The sequence below is a fragment of the Microcaecilia unicolor genome, chromosome 2 (assembly GCF_901765095.1).
Source record: "Microcaecilia unicolor chromosome 2, aMicUni1.1, whole genome shotgun sequence".
Taxonomy (NCBI): Eukaryota; Metazoa; Chordata; class Amphibia; order Gymnophiona; family Siphonopidae; genus Microcaecilia; species Microcaecilia unicolor.
The window spans coordinates 247,105,127-247,131,228 of record NC_044032.1 but is presented as its reverse complement, the minus strand read 5'-3'; the positions used below and the strand labels follow the sequence as shown (position 1 = coordinate 247,131,228).

General features: G+C 44.0%; 1 protein-coding gene across 1 annotated transcript in view; it reads right to left on the bottom strand.

Annotated features, from left to right (window-relative positions):
• Positions 1–4,868: 4,868 nt before the first annotated feature.
• The window catches only part of LOC115463408 (annexin A1-like), a 54,706-nt gene continuing 33,472 nt past the window's right edge, over positions 4,869–26,102 (bottom strand). The window contains exons 10-13 of the mRNA XM_030193873.1: positions 22,366–22,461; positions 20,262–20,320; positions 11,846–11,968; positions 4,869–5,018 (exon numbers count right to left, since the gene is read on the bottom strand). Of these exons, the coding sequence (XP_030049733.1) occupies positions 4,959–5,018; positions 11,846–11,968; positions 20,262–20,320; positions 22,366–22,461 (338 nt within the window). The 3' untranslated portion in view covers positions 4,869–4,958. The remainder of the gene's footprint in view (positions 5,019–11,845; positions 11,969–20,261; positions 20,321–22,365; positions 22,462–26,102) is intronic.

Genomic DNA, 26,102 nt, shown 5'->3' with positions numbered 1-26,102 from the left:
GGGAGGACTGGCCCACTTGCATTAGCTTCCCGGCTTCAGCCAAAGAGGTAGTCTTGAAAGGGGAACAGGGAACATGTTGGAAGTTGGAAGCCAGACAGACCATCTTGGGGATGGATAGCTGCTCCTGTGCTCGCTCTCGAAACCAGATGTATGTCCGAGTACACAAGTGGATAAGGTCATCCAAGGCTGTGGGAAGGTCCCATCAATCCAACTCATCTTTAATCTTGGATAACAACCCTTGCCAGAACATGGTGACTAGACTCTCATTGTTACACTGCAACTCAGAGGACCCTTGTCGAAGGTTAAGCAGTTCAGAGGCTGTGGAAGAGGTCAAGCCATTCTTGGACACAACAGCTATTAAGACACTCATGCATGTCTTGATTTTAATCCATTTGGACTACTGCAATTCTGTCCTAGCCGGTTTATCTCAATACACTTAACAAAGTTTACAGTTAGTCCAGAATACTGTGGTGAGGCTGATTTATAACACCAATTGCAATGACCATGTGACACCTCTATTGATTGATCAACATTAGCTACAGATATCAATTAGAATCCATTTTAACATATTTCCTGCTCAGTTGTTTGACAGGCTGGTTTCTTATCATCCAACTAGAACACTGCATTCCTCAGAAGCTAATCTTCTCTTAGTTTCATCATTGAGAAAATTAGTATTTGATTCTTCTCAATCAACTGCTTTCAGATGCTTAGCCCCCATGCTTTTGAATAAATTCCCAATCTCCTTACATTCTAGCTTTAAATCCATCAGGCCTATCCTAGATTGTCTTCATTTTACTTCATTTGTCTTGTTGGCAGGGAGAGAAATGGGAGATTATTACCGATTATTATCATTTGTATCCTGTGTATTACTAAGGTTGTTCATTATATATTGAATTCTGAACTTAATTGTTGTGCTATACATTCTCCCCTTTATTTTCTGTATGATTATATTTTGTGGCTTTGATGCTTTCTTTTTTATTTGATTGTTCTGAAGATTCAACCAAGTTTTATGCACTTGCACTGATATTTCTGTGATGGTGCAGTATATCATATATAAATGAATAAACAAAAACTGAAAAATAGAAAGTTTTCTGCTTTAAATCCTTCAGTGGAAATCCCCATGTTAGCTAGTATCTCCCTCTTGTGTCCAAGGGGCCCTTTTGCTAAGCTGCATTAAGCACTAATGTGGGCTTAACACAGCAAAAATAGCCTAATGCAGGATGTGTTAAATTGTTCTGCATTAGTTGTGGTATCTGTGTGCGCTAAGCATGTGGGAATTGTTTTCTCTTATTTTTCCAGGGGCATGTCAGGAGTGGAAACTGGGAATCCCTGTGCTCACTGGTTAGTGCATCTATATTACCATTTGCTAACTGGTTAGCGCACAGCTAATGTGGGAGCCTTTACTGCATGTTAATGCTAACATTAGCACATGGCCATATATTTAAAAAGTAGAAATAAACCCTTTTTCATGCCCTGACTAAAAATGGGTTTAGCACAATGGAAAGACCCATGTAAGGGCATGCTCACCCCATTTCTTAGCACTGCTTAGTAAAAGATCCCCAAGCCTCCTTCTTTCTGGATTCCTCCTCACAATGAAAAAAATCAATATGTTCTGTGAAAAATAAGCTTTGTAGTATGAACAAACAAAAGAGAGTATACATCCCTCCTAACTTTATCCCAAACAAGAAAACAACTTTAATGCCTCCACCCCCAAAAAACCTATTCAGATGTCAAAAAACTATAGACACCTAGCCTGCCCTCACCATCAGGGACCTCAGAATAGACTTCCCTCTCCCCAGCCCCTCACTGGTCTCATCTGGAGCATATTATTTCAGCCTATTGTTCACAAAAAATAATGGTATAACCTGAGATAGCATTCTGACAATTGGACACCAGATGGCAGCACATACTAAGCAATTGATATCCTCATAGTGTGGTTGCAAAAGGCAGCAAAGGAAGCAACAATATTGCATAAACTGATACAAGAAAAGAGACACATGAAAGAGAATAATGCTTCAACTTGCCTTAGCTGATGCTATAAAATATCAGCTTTTCTTTCAGAGAAAAGTCTACACTCCCCTTTACAAGATTACCAGAAAAATTTGCAATTAAACTAGCTGAAAAAAGAAACACGGCTTTCTTTCCCAACCTAATATATATATGACCAATTCTCCTCCCCAAACAAAAATCCCACCATTCTCGCACCTGATGTTAGGACTCAAGGATATTTTTACTGTGCTGTTTTGGAGGAGTAGACTAATGGTTAGAGCAGAAGACTGAGAACCAGGAAAACCCACTTTAAATCTTACTATCACTCCTTGTGATCTTGGGTGTTTCACTTAACTCTCCATTACCTCAGGTGCAAACTTAGGCCCCCTTTTACTAAGGTATGCTCACGTTTGAGTGCACGCTAAAATTTGCGGTGCGCTAAATGTTAGAGACATCCACAGGAACGCATAGGCATCTATAACATTTAGCGTGCCCCCAAGTTTAGCACGTGCTAAAAACGTGAGCGCACCTTCGTAAAAGGCAGTGCATTTTTTCTAGCAAAAAAGGTGCCGGTACTCAAAAGCTAAGCCACCCACAATAGCCAGGCCCTCTGCAACCAGTCACAGAATCTATGAGAAGGCAGAATTGGTGTGTAGAGCCTGAGCTCTTTCATTAAAACTTGGGGTCCACGGGTCAATTTTAGCAGACAATGGAAAAGGCGCCGGTACTCAATTCCCCCAAGTACCCCCTCAAAAAAAGCCCTGGTAAACAGGGGGGGGGGGGGGGCTTAGGTTGTAAGTGCTCCAGGAATACTATACTTGAATGTAAGTAACCTTGAATAATGACTGAAAAAGGCATTTACTAAGATGGGATTAATTTTCATTATGTGAGCAATAGCTGATTTCTTTAGGGTACGCCTGACCTGAATTTGGTCTATTTCAGTGAGAATTATGGTTGGGCAGCCCTGAATGAGATGAATTCAGAGAGTAATTCATCATGTGTTTTTGATTCCAATGTTATACTTGAAAAGCAGGCTTTGGAGAAAAACATAAATTTGTGCTGTGGGAGGTGGAGGGGTGGGCAATCTTCAAAGTGAAAAGGCAGGAGAGCCCCTTGACCGTTTAAATCATTTGTGTCCACTCAGCCACCAATAATCAGTGGCACATAATTGAACAGTGCTGCTGAATAGTGACACTCACCAGCAATGTCCCAAGTGGGCAGGTCAGGAGCAGTTCAGAGAGCAGAGTTGGAGAGGAGCTGAGAGCTTTACCGATGCTGGAAATATTTAGTACTGGCAGTGGCGTACCAAGGTCTGGGCAGTAGGGGCGATCTGCCCGGGGTGCACGCTGCTAGAGGGTGCAGAGAGCAGCCGTGTGCCTGTCGACTCCGCAGGTTCCCTGCTTCCTCTGCCCCGGAACAGGTTACTTTTGTAGATGACGTTGTGAGCTTTTTTGGGACCATAAGGGTTTTAGGGCCCCTTTTACTAAGCTGCGTAAAGCTCTATGCGCGCCCAACGTGCGCCAAAATGGCCGTACTGCCCAACTACCAAGTGGCTCTTGCGGTAATTTCATTTTTGGCGTGCATCCGCTACGTGCATATGTAATATATGTTTTATTTTAGGACACGCATAGCAGACGCACGTCAAGGGGCATCTGACACGCGTAGGTCACTACCGCTCAAATTCTTTATCACTAGGTCTATGGCTGGTGGTAAGGTCTCAGCCCTAAAATGGATGATTGGCAATTTTGATTTTGCCACACATCTATTTTTGGCAAAAAAATTTTAAAAAGGCATTTTTTGTAGGTGCGCTGAAAAATAATTCTGTGTGCACCCAAAACCCGCGCTTACACTACCACAGGCCACTTTTTACCGCGGCTTAGTAAAAGGACCCCTTAATTTTTAATACAGCACTCTTTGTAGCTGAAGATCTTAAGCATTGTCAGACACATCAGGACACAATAGTTTATAGAAGCCATAAGGATTTCTTTTTTTATTATGTTCTAGGTTTCTGTATATGATTGTATCTCCCTATTTCTATTTTTGTTTGATAATTCCTCCAGTTGTTTTTATTCATTGTTGCACTCTTTTTCTCATACTACCATACAGCCTGGCAGGTACAGCCTCTATACTATGCACAGTTTCTCACATGTACCCTTTGGGCTAGAGGTGTGCATCCTATCTTACTAAGGGGGTCTTTCACTAAAGATTAACTCGAGTTATCTGCAGCAGGGCCCATTTTATTCCTATGAGCCCTGCTGCAGATAACTCAAGCTAACCTTTAGTAAAAGACCCCCTAAAGTTTCACAGTTTTACTCAGATATCATACATATTTCATCTTGCACATTTCATTTTCTTTTGTTGTTGTTGTTGTTGCTGTTCATGCACAATTATTCACCCTCATTTCAGTTTCACTTCTCTCTCTTTTGTCCCATTATTGTCAACTTATAAATCACCATGTGCCATCTAGCAGCATATCCATTTTTCATTTAATGTTACTTGTCACACTTTTATTTATGACTCTACAAACATCACTTATGTTTTATCAAGTGTCACTTTTTATTTATTATTTTTTTAACATGTTCACTTCTATTCATTTATGTATTGTCATAACTTATTTGTCAGATTCTGTTTGGACTCCTGAGGAAGGCAGGGGGTATCTGAAACATGGCTTGTATTGAGTCCAGTTTTGTCTGGGACTTGGTCTGACATCCAGTTCTGCTCAGGACAATGTACCTATATAATCACGTATAAATTGTACTTTTTCTGACCTTGGATCTTCCTGCATTCTTTTCACTTCTACCCTTATGTGTTTCTCTGTCTATTTGTGGAAGTGCTGGTTTTCTCTTTTTTGTTTGTTGTATATTTCAAGATCACTCATATTGGGTGTAAGAGATAAACACATTTTATTTCAGGGAGCCAAATGCACTACAATAATGTTGGAGTATTCCCTTTAAAGAATGTGAAGAGTTCTAATTGTCAGGACCACATAGAGCCAGGAGGATGGTCTCATAATCTCCTTTTGTTTCCTCCTACAAAATAAATAACAGAAAGAAAATTAATTCTATTGCGACCAATGTTATGACTACAATAATAAACGCGCGGTATAGCAAAGAGAGGGAGCAAAGTACAAACAAAAAGTCCGAACAGCAAAACAAAAAGTACCAGGAGCCTTCAAAAAAGAGGGATAAGAATTTTAATCGAATATATAGATGAAACAATCCTAGAATGGACCCGACATGGTCCGTGTTTCGACGCACAGCGCCTGCATCAGGGGTCCCGAAATGTAGCAGAAAAACGTATGGCTGTGGGCTGGAAGCAAAATGCTGCACCACCGCGTTATCCTTCATACAATGTCAAACGGAGAGATGCTCTCACGAAACAACTGCTTCTGGTTTAGCTTTCACTGATCTTGTGACCAGAAGCAGTTGTTTCGTGAGAGTATCTCTCCGTTTGACATTGTATGAAGGATAACGCGGTGGTGCAGCATTTTGCTTCCAGCCCACAGCCATACGTTTTTCTGCTACATTTCGGGACCCCTGACGCAGGCGCTGTGCGCCGAAACATGGACCATGTCGGGTACATTCTAGGATTTTTTCATCTATATATTCAATTAAAATTCTTATCCCTCTTTTTTGAAGGCTCCTGGTACTTTTTGTTTTACAATAATAAACCCAAAATTCTATATATCTCGTCTTAATTTCCATGAGGAAATCAAAGCATATTCTTTAACAATGTGCATAACTTAATTGGTTAACTAGCTAATCAGCACTAACTGATTAATTAGGATTTATGTGCACAACTCACTAAAGGGTCCTTTTACTAAGATGCACCAAAATGGCCTGTGCTGTTGTACACGCATGTATTAGACACGCGCAGGCACATTTTTCAGCATGCCTGCAAAAAGGCCTTTTTTTGGCTGAAAATGGATGTGCGTCAAAATGAAAATTGGCATACAACCATTTTGGGCCTCAGACCTTACCGCCACTCATTCACGTAGCAGTAAGGTCTCAAGCGTTAACTGGGCGGTAATCGTCAGCGCATGTACAATGCCGATTACCGCCCAGTTAGTGTCACGCGCCAGAAAATAAAATATATTTTCCGGCGTACATACTGGACATGCATAAAAAATTAAATTACTGTTCAGGTCATGCAGGAGCTGGGTGGTAGTTCTGAATTGGTGCACATTGGGCGTGCATAGGTGCCTATCCAGCTTATTTTCGAAGGAGATTGCCGGCCATCTTCCGACACAAATCGGGAGATGGCCGGCGATCTCCTGAACCCAGCCAAATCGGTATAATCGAAAGCCGATTTTGGCCGGCGCCAACTGCTTTCCGTCGCAGAGCCAGCCAAACTTCAAGGCACGGTACAGAAGGCGGGATGGGGTGGGATGGGGGCATGGTTACGAGATGGCCAGCTTCGCCCGATAATGGAAAAAAGATGGTCGGCTCTGACGAACATTTCGCCAGCTGCACTTGGTCCATTTATTTTGATGACCACCGGGGGGAATTGGGGATCACCTCCCCTTACTCCCCCAGTGGTCACCGATCCCCTCCCACCCTACAAAAATAAAAACAAAAAATGTGTTTGCCAGCCTGTATGCCAGCCTCAAATGTCATACCCAGCTCCCTGACAGCAGTATGCAGGTCCCTGGAGCAGTATGTAGTGGGTGCAGTGCACTTCAGGCAGGTGGACCAAGGCCCATCCCCCCCCCCCACCTGTTACACTTGTGGTGGTAAATGTTGAGCCCTCCCAAACCCCCCAAAACCCACTGTACCTACATGTAGGTGCTCCCCCTTGATCCCTAAGGCACCTACATGTAGGTACAGTGTTGTGGGGAGTGGGTTTTGGGGGGGATATGCACCTGGGAGCAATTTGTTAAGTCCACTGCAGTGCCCCCTAGGGTGCCCGGTTGGTGTCCTGGCATGTGAGAGGAACCAGTGCACTACAAATGCTGGTTCCTCCCATGACCAAAGGGCTTGCATTTTGCCGGGTTTGAGATGGCCAGGCCTGGTTTCCATTATGGCCGAAAACCAAAGCCGGCCATCTCTAAACCCGGCGATTTCAACATTTGACCTAAATGTTGAGATTTAGCCAGCCCCAACCGTATTATCGAAAGAAAAGATGGCCGGCCATCTTTTTCGAAAATACGGTTGGCTCTGCCCCTCTGTAGAGCCAGCCCCAAAGATGGCCGGCCATATAGATGGCCAGCGCTGTTCGATTATGCCCCTCTATACATCTTAGTAAAAGGGCCCCTAAGGGCCCTGTTTATTAAGGTGCACTAGCATTTTTATCACATGCTAAAAATTAGCATACACTAATGCGCAAATGCTAGCGCACTCACAGCATGGCTTAGTAAACAGGTCCCTAAGTGTATTCTCTAATGTGGTGCACGTAAATTCTAAGTCACATACTTGAAAAGGGAGCATGGTCAAGGGCAGTAGGTGCCATATATAGAATCTTGCCCAAAATGTACTATTTTCCAGGTCATGCAAGCTAATTGGCTTAATGAGCTAATCAGCATTGATAACAGCAGTTAACAAGCAATTGCAATCATTTGAATTTCTGCGCACAACTCACTAAGTGTATTCTGTAATGAACTGTGCCTAAATTCTAATGCACGCAGCCAAAAAGGGGCATGGTTATGGGTGGGGAAATGGGCCTTTCTTGTGCTTTTCAAAATTTATTCACGTAGTTATAGAATATGGCCCAGTATCTGTAGATCTACATGCATAGATTTACACCACATTTTTGTTGGTGTAAATGGAGGTGCATAGTTTTAGGCGCTGGGATATCAACTAAGCGTATTCTATATACTGCGCCTAGATCTAAGTGTCACTTATAAAATATACTTAGGCGGAAATGTTCACCGCACAGATTTTTTCGTAGCCTTATATAGAATCTGGCCCTTAATGCTTATTTTTGTGATAATAGTATTCTAAAACCTACATGTGTGTTTAGCACCTAACATTAGGCACCAGCCTTTGAAGGGGGAAAAAATCTATAAATGGTGCACAAAAATGGGCACCAGAAAAGATTGGCACTAAGCGCTATTCTATAAAGTGCTTGCATCTTTATAGAATCACACTTAGTGCTGAATCCCGTGCCCTAACTTTGGGCACCAGACTTACGCCTGCTGAATCCTGGTGTAAATCCCAGAACCCAATTTGGGTGCAGAATCACATTGTCCTATAACATTGTACACAATGTTTTGAAACACTGATGACCCCCCTTCACTGTTCCCTGTAAGCTGAGTGTGGGTCCTCCAACAGCAAAGTGGCATGGAGGGGGTAGCCTAATGGTTAGTGCAGCAGGTTTTGAGCCTGGCAACCTGGTTTCAATTCCCTCTGCAGCTCCTTGTGACCTTGGGCAAGTCACTTAACCCCCCATTGCCCTAGGTACAAAAACTTGGATTGTGAGCCCCCTAGGGACAAAGAAAGTACCTGCATATGTTGTGTACATCTAGTAGCACTATACAAATGGTTAATATTAGTAGTAGTAGTACTGCTGCCATTTAAAAGCTGGGCTTTTACTGCACTTTGATTTGCTGACCCACGGTAAATGAATAATGTTGCTTGCAAGCCTCGCAGGCAGCATTATACCAACAGCTCAAAGTTGTGGCCTGGGTTGTGTTCCCTCCCCAATCAGAAGACCCCACTGATCAAGACCCCCATTCCCCTTTGCAGAAGGCCCACCCCACAAATCAGAAGGCCCACCGCTGACCACCCTTCCCATCTCCCAATCACATCCCCCTCAACCTGAAGCTCACCAGTGAACACCCCCCCCCCCAATCAGAATTCCCATTCCTAAAGGACCCCATACCTCAGTCCCCCATGGTATTTGGTACAGTCCTGTGGTTTAGTAGTCACCAAGCAGGAGCAAACCCCTGTCACTCCTGCCCTTGCTGATGCCATTAACCAATGTGGTGCCCTTTGCAATAGTGTCACAGTATGAATGTTAGGATCATGTTTCTTAGTGGTCCTTTTACTAAGGCGCACCAAAAGGTGGCCACCTTTACTGCACCAGTAAACTGGCCACGTTTGTTTGTTTGTTTTTGTAATGGCCATGCAGTAATATCCCCATTAGTGTGTGGCCATTACCATGAGATGGGAGCCCTTACCGCCATCTCTTACTACCTCTATTTAGGAGGCAGTAAGAGCTCCCGTGCTACTCCCACGCTAAGGTAGCATGCAGTAATGTGCTCACACTACCAAATTAGTGCAAGCACACCTACTCTCCACCTATGGGCATACCGCCTGCGCTGAAAAAAAAAATTCAGCCCGGTTTCAGCTTATGCTAAGCAGAATGCACTGGAGGACACCTCAGCATGCCCAGTGGTAGTACTCTTTTAGTGTGTGGTAGGCCTGTGTTAGGCTTACCACTTTTAGTAAAAGGGCCCCTTAGTGCATAGCAGTGGCATAGCTACGTGGGGCCACGGGGGCCTGGGCCCCATAGATTTGACCCTGGACCCAGGGCCGCTGTGAGGGGGGGACAGGGGGGACAAAATTCCCCGGGCCCGGGCCTCCGGGGGGCCCGGTGCCGCCGCCACAGTCCGGCCCGCCCACCCTCCGTTGCTCCCTGGCATTGAACTTAAGCTCCTCACCTTCGAACGCACAGCAAGCAGCGGCAGACCAATCCTTCCTTCCGTGTCCCGCCCTCGCCTGATGTAACTTCCGTGAGGGCGGGACACAGAAGGAAGGAGTGGTCTGCCACTGCTTGTTGCGCTTTCGAAGGTGAGGCGCTTAAGGTCAGTGCAGAGGACCCGGGGGTGGAGAGAGGGCCCAGTGGTGGGTGGAGGGGGGCCCGGCGACCTCGGGTGGGTGGGGTGGGGGGGGCCCCGGGGGCAGCCTTGTCCCGGGCCTGGCCCAGTCTCTCGGTGGTCCTGCCTGGACCCCCCTGCTGATGACCCTCTCGACCCCCCCCCCCCTCCTGGCGCTGGCTGATCTGCAAGACTTCGCTCTGTTGTACGTGCAGGTCGTCAGACTCAGAAACAGAACGAAGCCTTGCGCCAGAAGAAAAGGACCTCAGCTGGTGGGGATTGGGGTCCCCCGCCAGCAAAGGTAGGTGACGGCGGGGGAGGGTTGGCGGCGAGATAAGGGGGTCGAGAGGGTCGTCGGTGGGGGGGGGGGGGCAAAGGTGGTGGCGGCTGCGGGGGGTCAGCAATGACAGGGGAGGTCGGCGGCACCAGGGGGGGGCTAAAATGTGCCCCCTCACCTCAAGCTCTGGACCCCCCTCCCACCAAAGTCTGACTACGCCCCTGGTGCATAGGTCCATGAATCTGGTATTTTGGGTAAAGACTGTGCCTCAGAAAGCTCAATATAGTTTGGAGAATCTCAAGTTATGAATTTAATCTTATTTGCATTTGCTATACCACCTTATTTGCGGTTCAAATCAAGGTGGCTTGCAATTCTATAAAATAGGAAAGAAAGCTTTCACACAGAGCATACAGCTAATTCAGATTGCAGTGTCTCCCTTCATTACTTTCATTCCATATAAATTAATAAACACGACAGGGGATCAGAGTCAGTAATCCCTCAATTAAAAATAATCTTTAAAAAGTAAGTCTGAAGGACTGAGTGAAATTTCACATAGGAATTCTCAGAGCTCAAATAGAGGGATAATGTATTCTAAAGAGATGGAGTCAAAAAGAAAAATGTACTACTCCTGGTACCACAAAGCTAAAAGATTAATATTTCATATTATATATATTTTTTACTGGTTTTAAATATCAAAATATTTTAAATTCTTTGATAACCACAAATAATGCTGGGCCACGGAATGTTATATGAAACCCTGGTCAAAAGTGAAACTGGCTAGCTGAACTGAGTCTTAAACCTCTCTCCTGGAAAGTGATGAGAATGTATTTGGAACTGTATTAACTTAGGTGTTTTTTATTAAGCGGTGGTAAGCCCAAAGCAGGCTTACTGCTCGCTAATCTGGATCTACTGCCAGGCTACCACAGCAGCCCAGCAGTAGTTCCCACCCTCAGCAAGTGCTATTTCTGGCACTGGTGTTTACCCGGTGGTAATCGTGGCAGTGCTGCACACTACCTGGTTACTGCCAGGTTAGCGCAGAAGCCCTTACTGCCACTTCAATGAGCGATGGCAAGTGCCCCCCCCCCCCCAAATGGCCACATGGCAAGTGGTTTGCTTACTGCATGGCAGGGGCGTATCTAGACCTCAGCAAGAGGGGGGTCCAGAGCCCAAGGTGGGGGGGGGCACATATTAGCCTGCCTCCCCCAGCTGTCAACCCCCCCCCCCCCACCGCCGACCTTCCCCTGCCACTTTTGACCCCCCCACCACCGCTTTCGCCCCCCTCCCCGCCACTGTTGACCCGCCGCAAGGTACCTTTACTGGCGGGGGTCCCCAACCCACGCCACACTTAGTCTTCTTCAGCACCAGTCTCCAAACATGCAGGACGTAAGGACTGACAGCACAGATCAGCGAAGTGAGCGAATGCACCGGAAACCGGCGCTGAAGAAGACTAAGGCTGACAGGGGTTGGGGACCCCCACCAGCAAAGGTACATTGCGGCGGCGGCGGGGGGGGGGGGGTGTCGAAAGTGGTGGGGGAGGGTCTGCGGAGGGGAGTCAAAAGTGGAGGGGGCCAGGACTAAATCTATGGGGGCCCATGCCCCCATGGCCCCACGTAGATACACCCCTGCTGCATGGCCATTTCTTAGAAAAACAATTACAGCCTTTTACCCGCTGCGGTAAAAGGGGGCCTAAACGCACATCAAAAATGCCCCCTTTTACTGTAGCTTAGTAAAAGGGGTCCTTAATAACTACATGGCAACTTTATGTGAGTTTTCTTTTTGAAATATCTGGGACAGTTAACATTAAAATAAAAAGAAGAGCATACCAGAATAGCCTGGTGGAGGGTTTTGCCATACAGCCTTTGGAACTGAAGCTTAATCTCATTCATGTCAATCTCAGAACGGGAAACCATAATTCTGATCAGTGCTTTATCACGAGTTCCAGAGCCCTGTTGGAAGTAAAACAAATTACTATAAACAAAACTTTTAAAGTTAATGTAACAGTTGTATTCGTTAGGGAGGAGCAACCAGAAAATGGCCATTTCATTCCTTTTCTTGTATCTTTAACAGAAATGTTTGTCTCAATTGTTTTCAATTAGCCATTTTTCAATAAGGGAGCAAAGGGCCCACTCTTTCCAAAAGAGTTCACAATCTTTTCCCAGTAGCGTGTGTATGTGTGCACATACTATTTGCACATGTGCAATGGCGCTCTACCAGGAAAACAGTTCACACTTATTCTCTTTCAAAAGAGTGTGCACTATTATTAGCAGAGGAAAAAACACTAGGTTGGATATTCAGCCAGTGGCAACCAGTGTTTTGCTGACTGCCACCATAAATCCTGGAAATTCAGTGCCGGGCCATGTCTGGGTTTTGGCATTTAATTTCCGGGTATACAGAGACAGCAAAACAATAGCTAGTTGAATGCAATATTCAGCACTTAACCGGCTATGGTGAACCTCATAAAGATAAGTCTTTTTTTAGTTCCAATATTTTGTATTTTAAAAGAATATGAGAAAAAAACATTATTTATGAAAAGAAAAACAATGACTAATTATATTAGTCAACAATTGAACTAGAACAGGTATTAGCGCACTTAAGAACACAAGATTCAACTACTAGATAACATTTGAATTACACAGTGTGAGAGAAAAAGAGGAAAGAAAAAAAAGCCACTGGTGTTATAATACTTCAATTAGAAGTATTTAGATGTTTATGTAAGGGGGGGTCCAAACCTTTTTATATTTGGCCAGTGAATTAGTTTTTTCAGCAGCTGCATATTCACATCACTCATACCTTTACTCACAGAAAGATATATACCATACACCTTCATGCCTTTTTATCGCCCTCTAAGCTCCCATTGTTTCCTTCCAAAGTTGCAATGTCTATGTTCCATTATTACATTCCTTAACGACACCTCAATGGTTTTGCATAACTCTGCACAATGTAATCCATAACTATCTGTAACAAATTGTATTTCCAACATTCAACTCATATTGTAAGCCACACTGAACCCGCAAAAAGGTGGGAAAATGTGGGATACAAATGCAATAAATAAAAAAATAAATAAAATTCATATTCACCTAACAGAGAGAGAGTGTTCCACCATGATAAATATGAAGCTTTAGAGAAGGCTTTCCAACAAAAATATATCATTTTTATCGCCGAGTGTAGTAAAATGTCAAATAACTTTGCTTGATATTTATCCAGAGGTGATTGTAATATGACCAGTCCTAGGATGATTGTCTGGTATGAAATTGTATCCGAGATATACAATGAGTCTGAAATGGTCTTCCAAATAGAGCACCAATAGCCCTGCAATTGAGGGCATGAGTCGATTATATGCTCTAATGTCCCAATGTTGGTAATGCAAGACCAATATTTCTGACTTTTATATGGTTACCCTGGCCACTTAAGTGCTGAATATCGGCACTTAACTGGTCAACTGCTGACTCCACTCCTGGAATGCCCCCTCCCCCCCAAAAAATAACTGGTTTTACATTAGGTGCTAACCGGACATTGTCAATGGTGCTCTCCAGTTAAGTGTCTCTGAATATGACCAGTTAGCAACAAACAATGGATTTAAATCAGCTAGGAGCTGTTTCTGGCAGGTTAAATCACTTTGAATATCAAGCCAATGATTTTTTTGTGTGTTTGCTCTCATCATCAGATTCATCTATGGTATCATCTGGAACTCCACCTCCTGAAGCATCAACTAACTGTTCCATCATGAGCCTTGATGGTGTAAGTTTAGGCTTTCCTCAGACCTTGCCTTCTTTAAAGATATAGTTTCCCAATACAGAGCTAAACAAAAATACTATTCTTCCCTACTCCAGCATGGCACTAATCATTTGTAGTTTCATAAGATTCTGTGTCAGATCACCAGTTCCTCTCATCATATTTTCGTATCTTCAAATCTAGATTCTGATGCTTTTGTCAATACATGTATTAAGAAAGTTAAAGACATAAAAACTCTATCCCACCCCCTTCCTCCCCTCTTTTTGAGTCCTCTCTGGTGTCCAACAAAACTGCTAGTTTCAGCACACTGTCTTGCTTAAGGTTATCATCCCACTCTGATGTGCTAAAGGTAATTTCCAATTCAAATTCTACCACAGTTCAATTGATCCAATGCCCACGTATTTCTTGAAACAAATCAGTGCCATGATAGTTACTAGTTTGGATACTTTCTCATAAGCTGGAAAACAGTCACTGTATCTCATCTCCTCAAGAACCCCTCCTCGGATCTATCAGACCCCATGAATTATCATGCACAGGAGGTGAGTCTCTTTCAATTGAAAGGAAGCTCTGGAGCAAGGAGACACAGGATGAAGGTGAAAGGGGACAGACTCAGAAGTAACATGAGGAAATACTTCTTCATGGAAAGGGTGGTGAATTCACAGAACATCCTCCCAGTGGAAGTGGTGGAGATGAAAATAGTATCTGAATTCAAGAGGACTTGGAACAAGTACATAGGATATCTAAGGGAGTGATAGGGAGAGTAGATGGAATGGATGAGCAGACTGGATAGGACATTTGGTCACTCTGTTTCTATCCTGTTTCCAGGGCCACCAGGAGACTCAGCCGGGCCCGGGGCAGAATCGTCATCATTGCCCCCCCCAAAACTCATCATTCCCGCTGCCACTGCCATCGTCACTCCCCTCCTTCCCACCCACACACCCAAAATACCTTGACTGGCTTGCCAGCTGCAGGTAGTGCGGCTCCTTCCTCTGCCCAGCATTGCCTGCCCCTGCAGCTCCTTTCCTCAGGTCGCACATGCTCAGTCTCAGGCTTTTAGCACCACTTAGGATTGTTCCTTGGACTCCCTTGCTGTTGGTCATGATGCCTTCATTTGTAGGCCTTGAACTGCACTTCACTTTTGTATAGTCTCTTAAGGACCCTTTTACTAAGCTGCGGTAAAAAGGGCCCTGCATTACCTGTGGTGGCCGTTTTTGCCATGGGCAAAAAGGCTGAAAAAAGAAATGGCCATGCAGTAAGATTGCAGTAAGATGGCCAAGCAGGGAGAAGTACTTACCACCACCCACTGAGGTGGCGTTAAGGGCTCCTGCGCTAACCCAGCGGTAATCGGGCAGTGTGCAGCACTGCCTGATTACTGCTGGGTAACCCCCTGTGGAAATATTTTTAAAATATTTCTACTAGGGCTGGAAATGCCATGTGCTGAGTGTGAAAGTACCATTGGCACCTACATTGGGCCGGCAGTAGTTCCAGATTGGCACACGGTAAGCCTGCATTGGGCTTACCGCCACTTAATAAAAGGGTCCTTTAGATTTTTACTGATTTTTGATATATTAAATAAAATTCAAACTTGAACCTTGAGATGCAGGACTATGGAAGGAAAGGGGAGATGCTAGATGTGAAGTGGTAGGGAAGAGAATCTTGAGCTGCCAGGGGGGGAGGGTAGCTGGTGCATGTCTGAAGGTTCACCTAGAGTGTCAGATACCCTTGCAACAATCCTGTAAGCCACATTTTTATGAACTATCAAACATATAAATGATGAGTGACCATACTCACCCACAAATGCGCAGTAGAGACTTCCCTCTCTGATGACGGGAGCGGGACAGAGAGGGAAACTGCGCGAAGGGGAGGGAGGGAACCGCCGACGTCGCTACCGCTCCCCCCCCCGAGGTCGCCGCTACCACTCCCCCCACCCGGAGTCGCCGCCGCTGCCCCCCCCCTCCACCCGGCCCGAGCACTTTCTTCGGTATTGAACTTACTTCGCCGACACACAGCAGGCAGATCAGCTGAGCTGCCGTCAGCCTTCCTTCCCTGCCTGTGTCCCGCCCTCGCCGATGTTACGTCACACGAGGGCAGGACACAGGCAGAGAAGGAAGGCCGACGAGAGCTCTGCTGATCTGCGTACTGCGTTTCGGCGACGTAAGTTCAATAGCGAAGAGAGGGCCCGGGCTGGGTGGAGGGGTGGCGGCGGCGGTGACTCCGGGGGGGGGGGGGACCAGTAGCGGGGACCTCGGGGGGGCCTGCAGCGGGAAGGGGGCCTTGGAAAAACCCCGTACTAGCCCATTTTAACGGGCTAGTGTTTTCATAAAACAAGCAGAACTTAAGACATCCCAACCTGGATGTCTTGATTTTGGTTTGTATGTCCTTTCTAAAATCTGCTGCCATATATTTAATTGGGTCAATTCATCCTTCTATCCACACAATATTTTTTGTGCAGCTGGCTGCCACCAAATCTCAAAGCATCATGGATCCACTTCCGTGATTAACAGTTGGCAAGGTGTTCTTTTCCTCAAATATTGCATCATTTTCCTCCCATATATAACTTGTGTGGTTGTGGCCAATCAGCTAAATTGTCATTTCATTAGTGCAAAATAATGTTTTCAAAAAATATTTTTTCAAGCATATTATTATATGTGTATATTTTAGAGAATGGCTTTTGAGAAGAGGTCATAGAAAGGGTTCCTTCTGAGAACTCTTTCTTTCAGATCATTGTTGTAGACGATTACTCTAGTGTTAACTTTCCAGAAACTCATTTTCAGTGATCTATGGGTTCAGACTTATAGGGTCAAACATTTTTTGGAGAGGGTGGGTCTATCAGATCTTTTTCTGGGACTTCTAGATCTTACTTTAACTGCGAAGTTCCATGCAGCTTCCGTTTCTAATAATGTTTCTGACTGTTGAAACTGATAACTGGAAGCATTTAGAAAAATTTGTGTAGACCTCCCTGCTTTGTAATAGAGAATTATCTAAATTTCAGATGGTCAGATGGTTGCTTAAAATAATGCATGGTTGCTGAAAATACACAGAACAACCACAAGCTGAAAAATTAGTAGGGTCAGAGTATTTCTTTAACCATGGAATTTTCGACACTTAACTAATGAGGCCTACAGAGTTACTAAATATTTGGGCCTTAGTAAGAACTTTATTTTGAAAAAAAAAAATAGTTGTATTGAATCAACTGGAAAAGTGTTCATTTACAACTGTTACAGTGATTTTCCTATTAGCTTCAATCTGCAAAAATCAGCACTTAGGGGCCCTTTTAGAAAGCCGTGGGAGGGCTAATGGTTGCCAAATTGGCATTACCACCGGGGTAGCACGTGCACCCAGTGATAATTCTGAGCTTGACGCCCACTGAATCCTGCGCAAGAAAATATTTTTTTTCTATTTTCTACCATGGGGGGTGTTCCCGGTGGTAATCAGCAGTGTGGCCATGTTGGTGCTTGCTGCATGGATATCACATAGATAGCGCATGAACCCTTACCTCTAAGTCAATGGCTGGCGGTAAGGGCTCAGGCCATAAATAGGCGTGCATTAGTTTTAATTTTTGTGCACGCCCATTTCCCAGCCCATTAAAAAATTGCCTTTTTCCCAACCACGGTAAAAAGTGGCCTAGCGAGCACCTAAACGATGCACCCATACAGCAGGCCACTTTTGGCCACGGCTTTGTAAAAGGACCCCTTAAATAATTAACCATTAAAATTTCCATAAAGATGTGTTTAGTTTCTCTTCATGTAGGGATTCATTGAAATGCACAGTTTGATCAAGAGTGTCTAAACATATTATATTTGTATATGTATGCGTCAGGAAGCGTGTTATCAGTCCACCTGTTTGTAGGGTTTATTTGTATTATATTCTGATTGTTGCGTCTATGCATAAGTATGAACCAATTTCTGCTCCTTTACATTGCGTGTCCAGCGACATGCCTTCCATAGTTTACAACTGTTTGAGAAGACTGCTCATCAATAAAGTTGTTTACTTTAAGGAGTTAAAATAATATTTATATTAGTTGATTTTTGATATATGAATATGTGTCCCTTGCTTTCTCATTTTCTGCAATGTATTGCCATCATTCACTCTGGGGCCCTTTTATAAAGGCGCGGTAGACTCTATACACATGCAGTGCGTGCCAAAATGAGAATACCACCAGGCTAGCGCGTCCCCCTGGAGGTAATTTCAGATTTGGCATGTGCCCATAACATCAGGACTAATTATTATTTTTTTTTAATTTCCCACCATCTGTGGCATTTACATAAGTACATAAGTATTGCCATACTGGGAAAGACCAAAGATCCATCAAGCCCAGTATCCTGTTTCCAACAGTGGCCAATCCAGGTCACAAATACCTGGCAAGATCCCAAAAATGTACAAAACATTTTATACTGCTTATCCCAGAAATAGTGGATTTTTCCCAAGTCCATTTAATAACGGTCTATGAACTTTTCCTTTAGGAAGCCGTCCAAACCTTTTTTAAACTCCACTAAGCTTTCTGGCATTAATCGGCAGTGCCGACCGGTCACCACGTTTGTAGTGTGTGAGCCCTTACTGTTAGGTCAATGGGTCTCAGGCTGAAAATAGATGCATGCTGGTTTTGATTTTAGCACACGTCCATTTTCCAGCCCCTTAAAAAAGGCCCTTTTTTTTAGATATGGTAAAAAATAACCCAGCGCGATCCCAAAAGATGTGCTCGCACTACCGTAGGCCACTTTTTACCCCGGCTTAGTAAAAGGACCCCTCTATCATTTGTCACCACTATCTCTACTCACCATCCACCTGAAAATCCTATGTAAAATCAACTGCTTCCATACAGTCTTCTTCTAGAAACCTCAGAACATGACTCCCTTTGCTTCCCCCAAAATGTAACCATCATGTATGGTTTTCTTCCCTGCTCCTTTTATCATAACCATTCCTAATGCATCTTACCTAAAATGTAAGGGCAATTTGAAATACAATCTGCATGGGTCAAAAAAACAAAACAACAACAAAGCCGCCCTACCAATTCTCGGTGCGGCAAATGAGAGGAAGCCCAATCAACTCCCATAGACTTCCTCTTATTTGCTGTGTGGGAATTGCTAGCGCAGCTTTGTAAAAGAAGCCCTTAGTTGTTACCTGCATTTAGGGCCCCCTTTACCGCATTGCTCCATGTAAGCCGCACTGAGCCTGCCATGAGTGGGAAAGAGCGGGGTACAAATGTAACAAAATAAAATAAATAAATAAATAATAAAAGGAAGTACCATGGGCTACCACAGCAGCCCAGTGGTAGTTCCCACCCCAGCGCGTGTTTTATTGTCATGTCCCCTACCTCAACGCAAGCGGCGTCCTCAGGCTGCATGGGGTCCTGTCGACACGCACACTTGACTGGCACAGCCCTGAGCCATGTATATGTGGTTCTTCTCTGGCTGCAGCTCCTTGATTGCTTTGCTTCCATGCACCTGTATCTGCTATCTCTCTCTGCCTGGCTTCCTTTGCTTCTCTCCTATTGGTCTTCCGGTTCCTCCTTCCCCTGCTCTTGTCCTATGGCTGTGCTCCTTCTCCCTGCTGGTTCCTGCTGATGTCAGACGCCAGCACGTTATCAGCTGAGCTGTTCCTGAACTCCATGCTTCGGCTTCTACTTTGGTAGGTGTTACTTGCTCAGTAGTTTGCTTCTTCTCTACTTTGTCCCTCGTTACTGGCTTTGCCTGTACCTGGATTACTCTCTTGACCGGCTGCCTGCCTATTGACTTTACCTGTGCCTGGATTACTCTCTTGCCTGTTGTTTGTCTATTGACCTTGCCTGTACCTGGATTACTCCCCTTCCTGCTTGTTGACATTGCCTGTTCCTGGATTATTCCCCTGCCTGCTGCCTACCTATTGACTTTGCCTGTACCTGGATCACTCTCTTGCCTGCTGCCTGCCTGACCGATACATTCAACACCCCGCTTTCAGCTCTGTCTCGTAAGTCCTGCAGGCCCCCCGCACCTAGGGGCTCAACTTCTGGGGAACGGCGATCAACGCAGGTGAAACCCGGGGTTGTCCGGCCGCCAAGCAGAACCTGGTCCAAGTACCGGGCTCAGCAGTGCTCTACTTGGTACAAGATCTCACAAGTCTGACACTTATTCAGTGCTACAAAAATATTTTTATTTTTGTAGTGCCGGTCATGCGCCAAGTGCTTCACTTGCCACATGGCCATTTCCTGAAAAAAAAGACCTACCTTTTACCCACTGCGGTAAAAAGGGACCTCAGTGTGCATCAAAAACAAGCGCCAATGCCAGCAACTTCATAACAGAGGCCCTTAACTTGTTGGCTTTTGCATTATATAAGATTAGAATGTAATGTTAACAATAAAAACCAAGAACAAAAACTAAAGAGAAAACAAAAGAGAAACAAAAACTTTTTATCCAAATAAATCAGCTCTCTGAAAATTACCATCTCTCAATGTGACTAAAGGTTCCTATGCCTTAGCTAAAGAATATCACCACACTACAAATAAATACATTTAGAAATGTAGTACTGTACCTTCATTGCCAAGTAGAGTTTTTCAGCAAAAAAAGTTGGCTTGCTTACAGCACATTTTACTGTAAATGGAAAAAGTAGAAAAGTATGACAAAATATAGAAAAATAATTTTTGGGTGAGTTTCCTTTCAGCAGATATGAATATAAGCAGAAGTGATTTATAGTAGTAGTAGTAGTAGAATTACCTTTTTACCAACCCCCCTTTTACAAAGCCACACAAGCGGCTGCCGGTACGGTAATTCTGACATAGCCCATTCAAAATGAATGGGCTGTGTTGGCATTGCCATGCGGCAGCCGCTAGCAAGGCTTTGTAAAGGGGGGGGGGGGATTAATTTGGTGAATAATTTTATGAGAAATCATCACCATTGGTTTTACCTTAACAACCCAAAGGCTAGGACCTCCCCAACTACTGGTGACCAAATTAATAGGGGGCCTCTTTTATGAAGCCGTGAGTAAACTTTGTTGGCTTTACCAAACCGGGGATCGCTAGCACGGATTGATAAAAGAGGCCCAGGGTTTGCTTGCTGTTAACTACTTAGTAGGGTTGCTCCCTAGAGGAAGGTAAGTTTTTCATGGTCTGCCAGGTTTTATAAAAGAGGGGTCTGAAACCAATCCAGCTGAATCCATCTGAAGGTTGGGAGGAGACGCACAGGCTCATGGAAATAAAAACAATCTTAAGGAAATGCAAAAATGTAATATCCAGTTGTTGTTTTATTTCAGTCAATATTAAAACTCCATGGTTGGCATTTATTTAAATGACAACTGTGGCATTTAAATTATTCACAGAAATTCAACACTGAATATCACTGCAGAGAGGAGACAGTCATAACTATCTGGATATAGGTGATATTTAGGGAGGAAGTTATTGAGATGCAGTAAAATACATGCTTTTATCACACCTTGATTTTCCACAGGAGTCAATAAATTGCAGTATTGAATCACCACAGGTTGCTGAGTCCTATGGTAAATGAATAATCTTTTTGAGAGACGAGCAGATCAGAGGGAAACAGCAGCACAAAATCTTTGTTGTGAGCCACCTTGTAGGCACTGTGATTCCAGTGGTATAGGAGCATTGGGGCTCAAGACTGTGATTTGATGCCCCTACACCATGGGATGGGACTTCATATTGCCTTTCTGTGGTTACAATCAAAGTGGCTTACATATTATATACAGGTACTTATTTTGTACCTGGGGCAATGGAGGCTTGGGTGACTTGCCTAAGGTCACATGGAGCTGCAGTGGGAATTGAACCCAGTTCCCCAGGGTCTTGGGCTGCTGCATGAGCTGCTAGGCTACTCCTCCACTCCATCCAACCACCCCAGACCATACTGCCCCAGATCACAACTCCCCCAGCCCCCAATCACACCTCTACAGAGCTTAAAGGGCCTATGGTGCCTTCCAACCACCGCCAATCATGATCCCTCTGATCACACTCCCCCTCTCAATCATACTCCTCATCCCAATGATATTCACTCCACCCTCCTAAGGACCAACCTCCCATCATTGTGGGCCTACCAGCCCTGTACCTGGTGGTCTATATCCTAAGGTAGGAATGATCCCCAATTGCTCCTGCCCTGTTAACACCATCTCCAAAATGATGGCCTTAGAGGTAGTCTCGTACTACTACCACTAGAGCACAATTAACACTAGAGGTGCAATTCTGGAGACAGTGTCAGCAGGGCAGGAGCATCTGGGGACTCTTCCTGCCTTATGACCCACTGAACACCAGGTACAGGGCCAGTAGGCTCGCAATGATGGGGAGGGGGGGGGGTGATCCTTTGGAGGATGGGGGGAATATGATCTGAGATGTGGAGTGTGATCTGGGGTAGGGAACATAATCAAGAGGATGGGGGTGTGATTGTGGAGAATATGATTAGTGGTGGAGGTTTATGATTTGAGGAGGTGTGATTGGGGGTTGGGGGAGTGTGATCTAGAGTGGTTGTATCTGGCACATTGACCTCTTTAAGTTCTGGTCTGGGAGCATCGAACTGCGACTTTGAGGCAAAACAAAGGTCCCCCTCCCACCTGGCTTTTCTCTCCATTTTATGACATACTGAATTCTCGAAGGCAAAAGCACATTTTTCTTTGAATGAGAAGAGTAACCTACCGATAGATATCAGGCAGTTTTCAATGTCCCCCTTCAGTTCCAGATCCAGCGCCTTATTCACATCATGTTTGCTGTATTTGCCATAATTCTGGAAAACTAAAGAATTATCAAGCTGTCACTAAGTGAAACTGTCCAAACTTTGCTATTTAACTTTTGCATTCATTGACAGTAAGTGCTCAAGCATTATTTGTACTTGCTGCTCACCAATGGCAACATTTGCACATGACCTGCAACTAAGAAAATTGAAATGCCATATTTTATGGACATGCTAGAAATGGGCCCATTTCATAGCTTGTCTTAGCTAAAAAAAAAAAAAGCACTATCATACATTTGGGCTGCAAAAACCTCAGGGAGCAGTACAGTATAGGAGGTGACATACTTTTGTGCACAAAAGAACGAGACTCGGAGGAGATGGTGTCTGCTGATCTTAAGGCGGCCAAACAGGTAGAAAGAAGAATTACAAGAGTCAGAAGGATGCATGGGTGAATAAGGAGAGGAATGGCCAACAGGAAAAAGAAGGTGATAGTGCTTCTATACAAGTCTCTGGTGAGGCCCCATTTAGAGTACTGTGTGAAGTTCTGGAAACCCCATCTTTAAAGAGATATAATAGAATGGAATCGGTCCAGAGGACAGCTACTAAAATGATCAGTGGTCGACATCAAAAAAACATACGAGGACAGACTTAAATCTCTCTCTCTCTCTCTCTCTCTCTATACGTTGGAAGAAAGCAGTAGAGGAGAGATATGATAGAGACTTTTAAACACCTATGTGGCATAAATGTACAGGAGGCAAGTCTCTTTCAATTGAAAGAAAACTCTGGCATAGGATGAAGGTGAAAGGGAATACATTCAGGAGTATTCTAAGGAATTGCTTCTTTACAGAAAGGGTGGTGGATCCGTGGAATGGCCTCCGGGTGGAGGTGGTGGAGATGAAGACTATCTGAATTAAAGAGAGCATGGGACAAGCATGTAGGATTTCTAAGGGAGAGGAAAGGAGAGTAGATGGATAGGTCATATGGTTTTTATCTGCCATCATTTTCTATATTTCTATGTTTCTGTATGATACTCATAGTGTTACCACAATACAAATGAAACACCTTAGTAGGTATGCATTAGAACATTCAAATGACATCGATATTATGCTAACGCTGTTTGTACAGTACAATATAATGAAAAATCTTAATAGGCTGACAAGGGGACAAGCACAGTTGGGAGCTTGCCAGGTATACGAACCTAGATTTGCCACTGTTGGAAACAGAATACTGGGCTTGATGGACATTTGGTCTGTCACAGTATGTAAATGCTTATTTTATATTCTTATATAGACAGAACAAACTGAAGGCAAATTAAATGTACAGTGTAAGTTACAAAGTGTGCAGTAAGCTAACCCAGAGCCTCATTATTATGCAAAACACTGGTTTTATTTTCTCCTGGGTGCATGGTGCATATTTAACTGGTGCATGTGTGTGTGGACTTCTAGCCCATTTCCTCCCAGCAAGGACCTCTCACCCCTGTGTAAGAGACCCCCAACCCCTCATAAAACACCCCTCCCCTATCTTCTCCAAAGGTTTGACTCAGGGTCCAAGAGGTCTTCAGGAGGTTGGGAGGTATGACTGGGAAGAAGGGGATCCACATCCCTTTAAGATGCTCCAAAGGAGTAAAATAATATATCTTGTGAGGTTAATCACACATTGCATTATTTACAAGCTGCAGGAGTTGTTAACTTGTGGTACTCAGTTACTACAGGTTAGTAACTCCTGAAGTAAATTAAGCTGCAGTATCATTGCAGCTTAATACCTAAATGTGTTGTTACCTTTGAATCGCTACCATCTTAAGGATTAAGGCTAAATCCATCACCCAAAGAGTTAATAAGCGTACTCGGTGGATTAAATGCTATGCAAAACAACAGTGGCAACAGGGAATCTCCCTGAATTTTTTCTCCCTGGATTTTGATGTTAGGAAATGATGAACTGTGCATCTTTATATTTCAAGTGGGGTGAGGTTTGTCACATTTTCTTGGTGAACTTAACGTACTCAATCAATATACATGCACAGTTTATTTTGTACATTTCAGTTTATTATCGAGGACTGTGAGATAATTATCAAAGGCTTTCTTATACCTAATCCATATTATGGTAAGATTTCTCTTTTTCTTATTGGTCTTCCATTCTATTGTCATACTGTTATTTGACTCTATATACAGAATGCAATATATTCAGTCAGCATCTATTGCAGTGAACAGTTTATAGATTGTAGGTAGACAAGTTATTGGCTTGTAATTTTTGGGAATATTACTTGTACCCCCTTTGGAAGGAAGAAGGGGTTCAAGCAATATTATAAGGGATTCTTTGTCTCACAGTAGTCCATTTAGCGATTCACAGGCCTAAAACACACAAAACATTTGGTTTCTCTTGCTTCTCTCCCCTCCTTCACATAGCACATGCATACTCTTCTCCAAGGGAGTAGGTTCTCTCCTTGGAAGAGGGGGAGGATGATAAGGGATTACCCTGCAAGGCCCAGATATAGATTTTCCACTTCCCACAAATCCGACATGGGGGTACTCCAACTAACTTGACTGATGGCTTGCAGAAAGCATGCACTACTTTTGAGGTAATTTTTCTATCCTAAGGTTGTACAGCATTAAGGTCCCTTTTACTAAAGCTTACCACACATTAACGGACATTAGTGTTTGCTAACATGTCACATATACAATAGGACCCCTAAGTAAACACTGTTCTTGTATAGCACATACCACATATCTCCTTCATCTGAGTCTGTAATCCCTTCCACTGTTTTGTCAGCTTTTTTTGTTAGTGGTTTCCCAAATGCTGGGCCAACCCTATTTCCTTCTGACTAGACTTCACAGAGCTTCATTAATACCAAGTTACCCAGTTCCAGGCTGATTATGAACTTATATCCCAAAGCAGTGTGTGATTTGTAGTGCCTGATCTTCTTTGAAATCAGTGCTGCAAATCCCATAGTGCACCAGAATGAGGAGCTCAGAAATCCAGGAATATCTCAAAATCTCCAGCCTGGAACAGGGTAACTTGACATATCTGGAGCTTTTACTTTATGGGATCCTCTTCCACACAGACTCTTTCCACAATAATTTTTTTTTCTTTTCTTTTTGTTTTTTACCCATAATACCTTCCACTAGGTTAAGCTTCAGATTGGTGCCTCTCTCTCTCTCCTTTTTAGCTTGTTTCTCAAACTCTGAAGTTCACTCCAGAAGTCAGGCAGAGAGATGGATAAAACCACTGTCTTTTGCAGGTACTTCACCCAAGGACAATAGCTTAAACCTCAAAGGAGACTTCACACTGGAATAGGGTTACCATATGGCTCCAGAAAAAGGAAGACAGATTGAGCCAGTCTGGGTTTTACTTCCATTGCTTTCAATGGAAGCAAAATCCGGACTGGATCAATGTGTCCTCCTTTTTCTGGAGCTAGCAATGTTTGCTTTAGGCTGGTTGTAGCCAGTCTAAAGCAAATGCTATGTAGCGAGTAATGCACAAAGGGGTTTTCTGTGGCTCGCAGATCTGCCAAGTTACCCATTCCAGGAGGGAGATTTTTAGGCCAGTCCAAAGCAGTATGGGACTTGTAGTCCATGATTCTATCCATTGAAATCAGTGCTGCAGGTCCCATAATACACCAGGATGAGGTTGGCACTTGGCAGACATCCAGGACTGGCCAAAAAGGCTCCCTCCTGGAATGGGTAACTTGGCAGCTCTGCTAATGTGT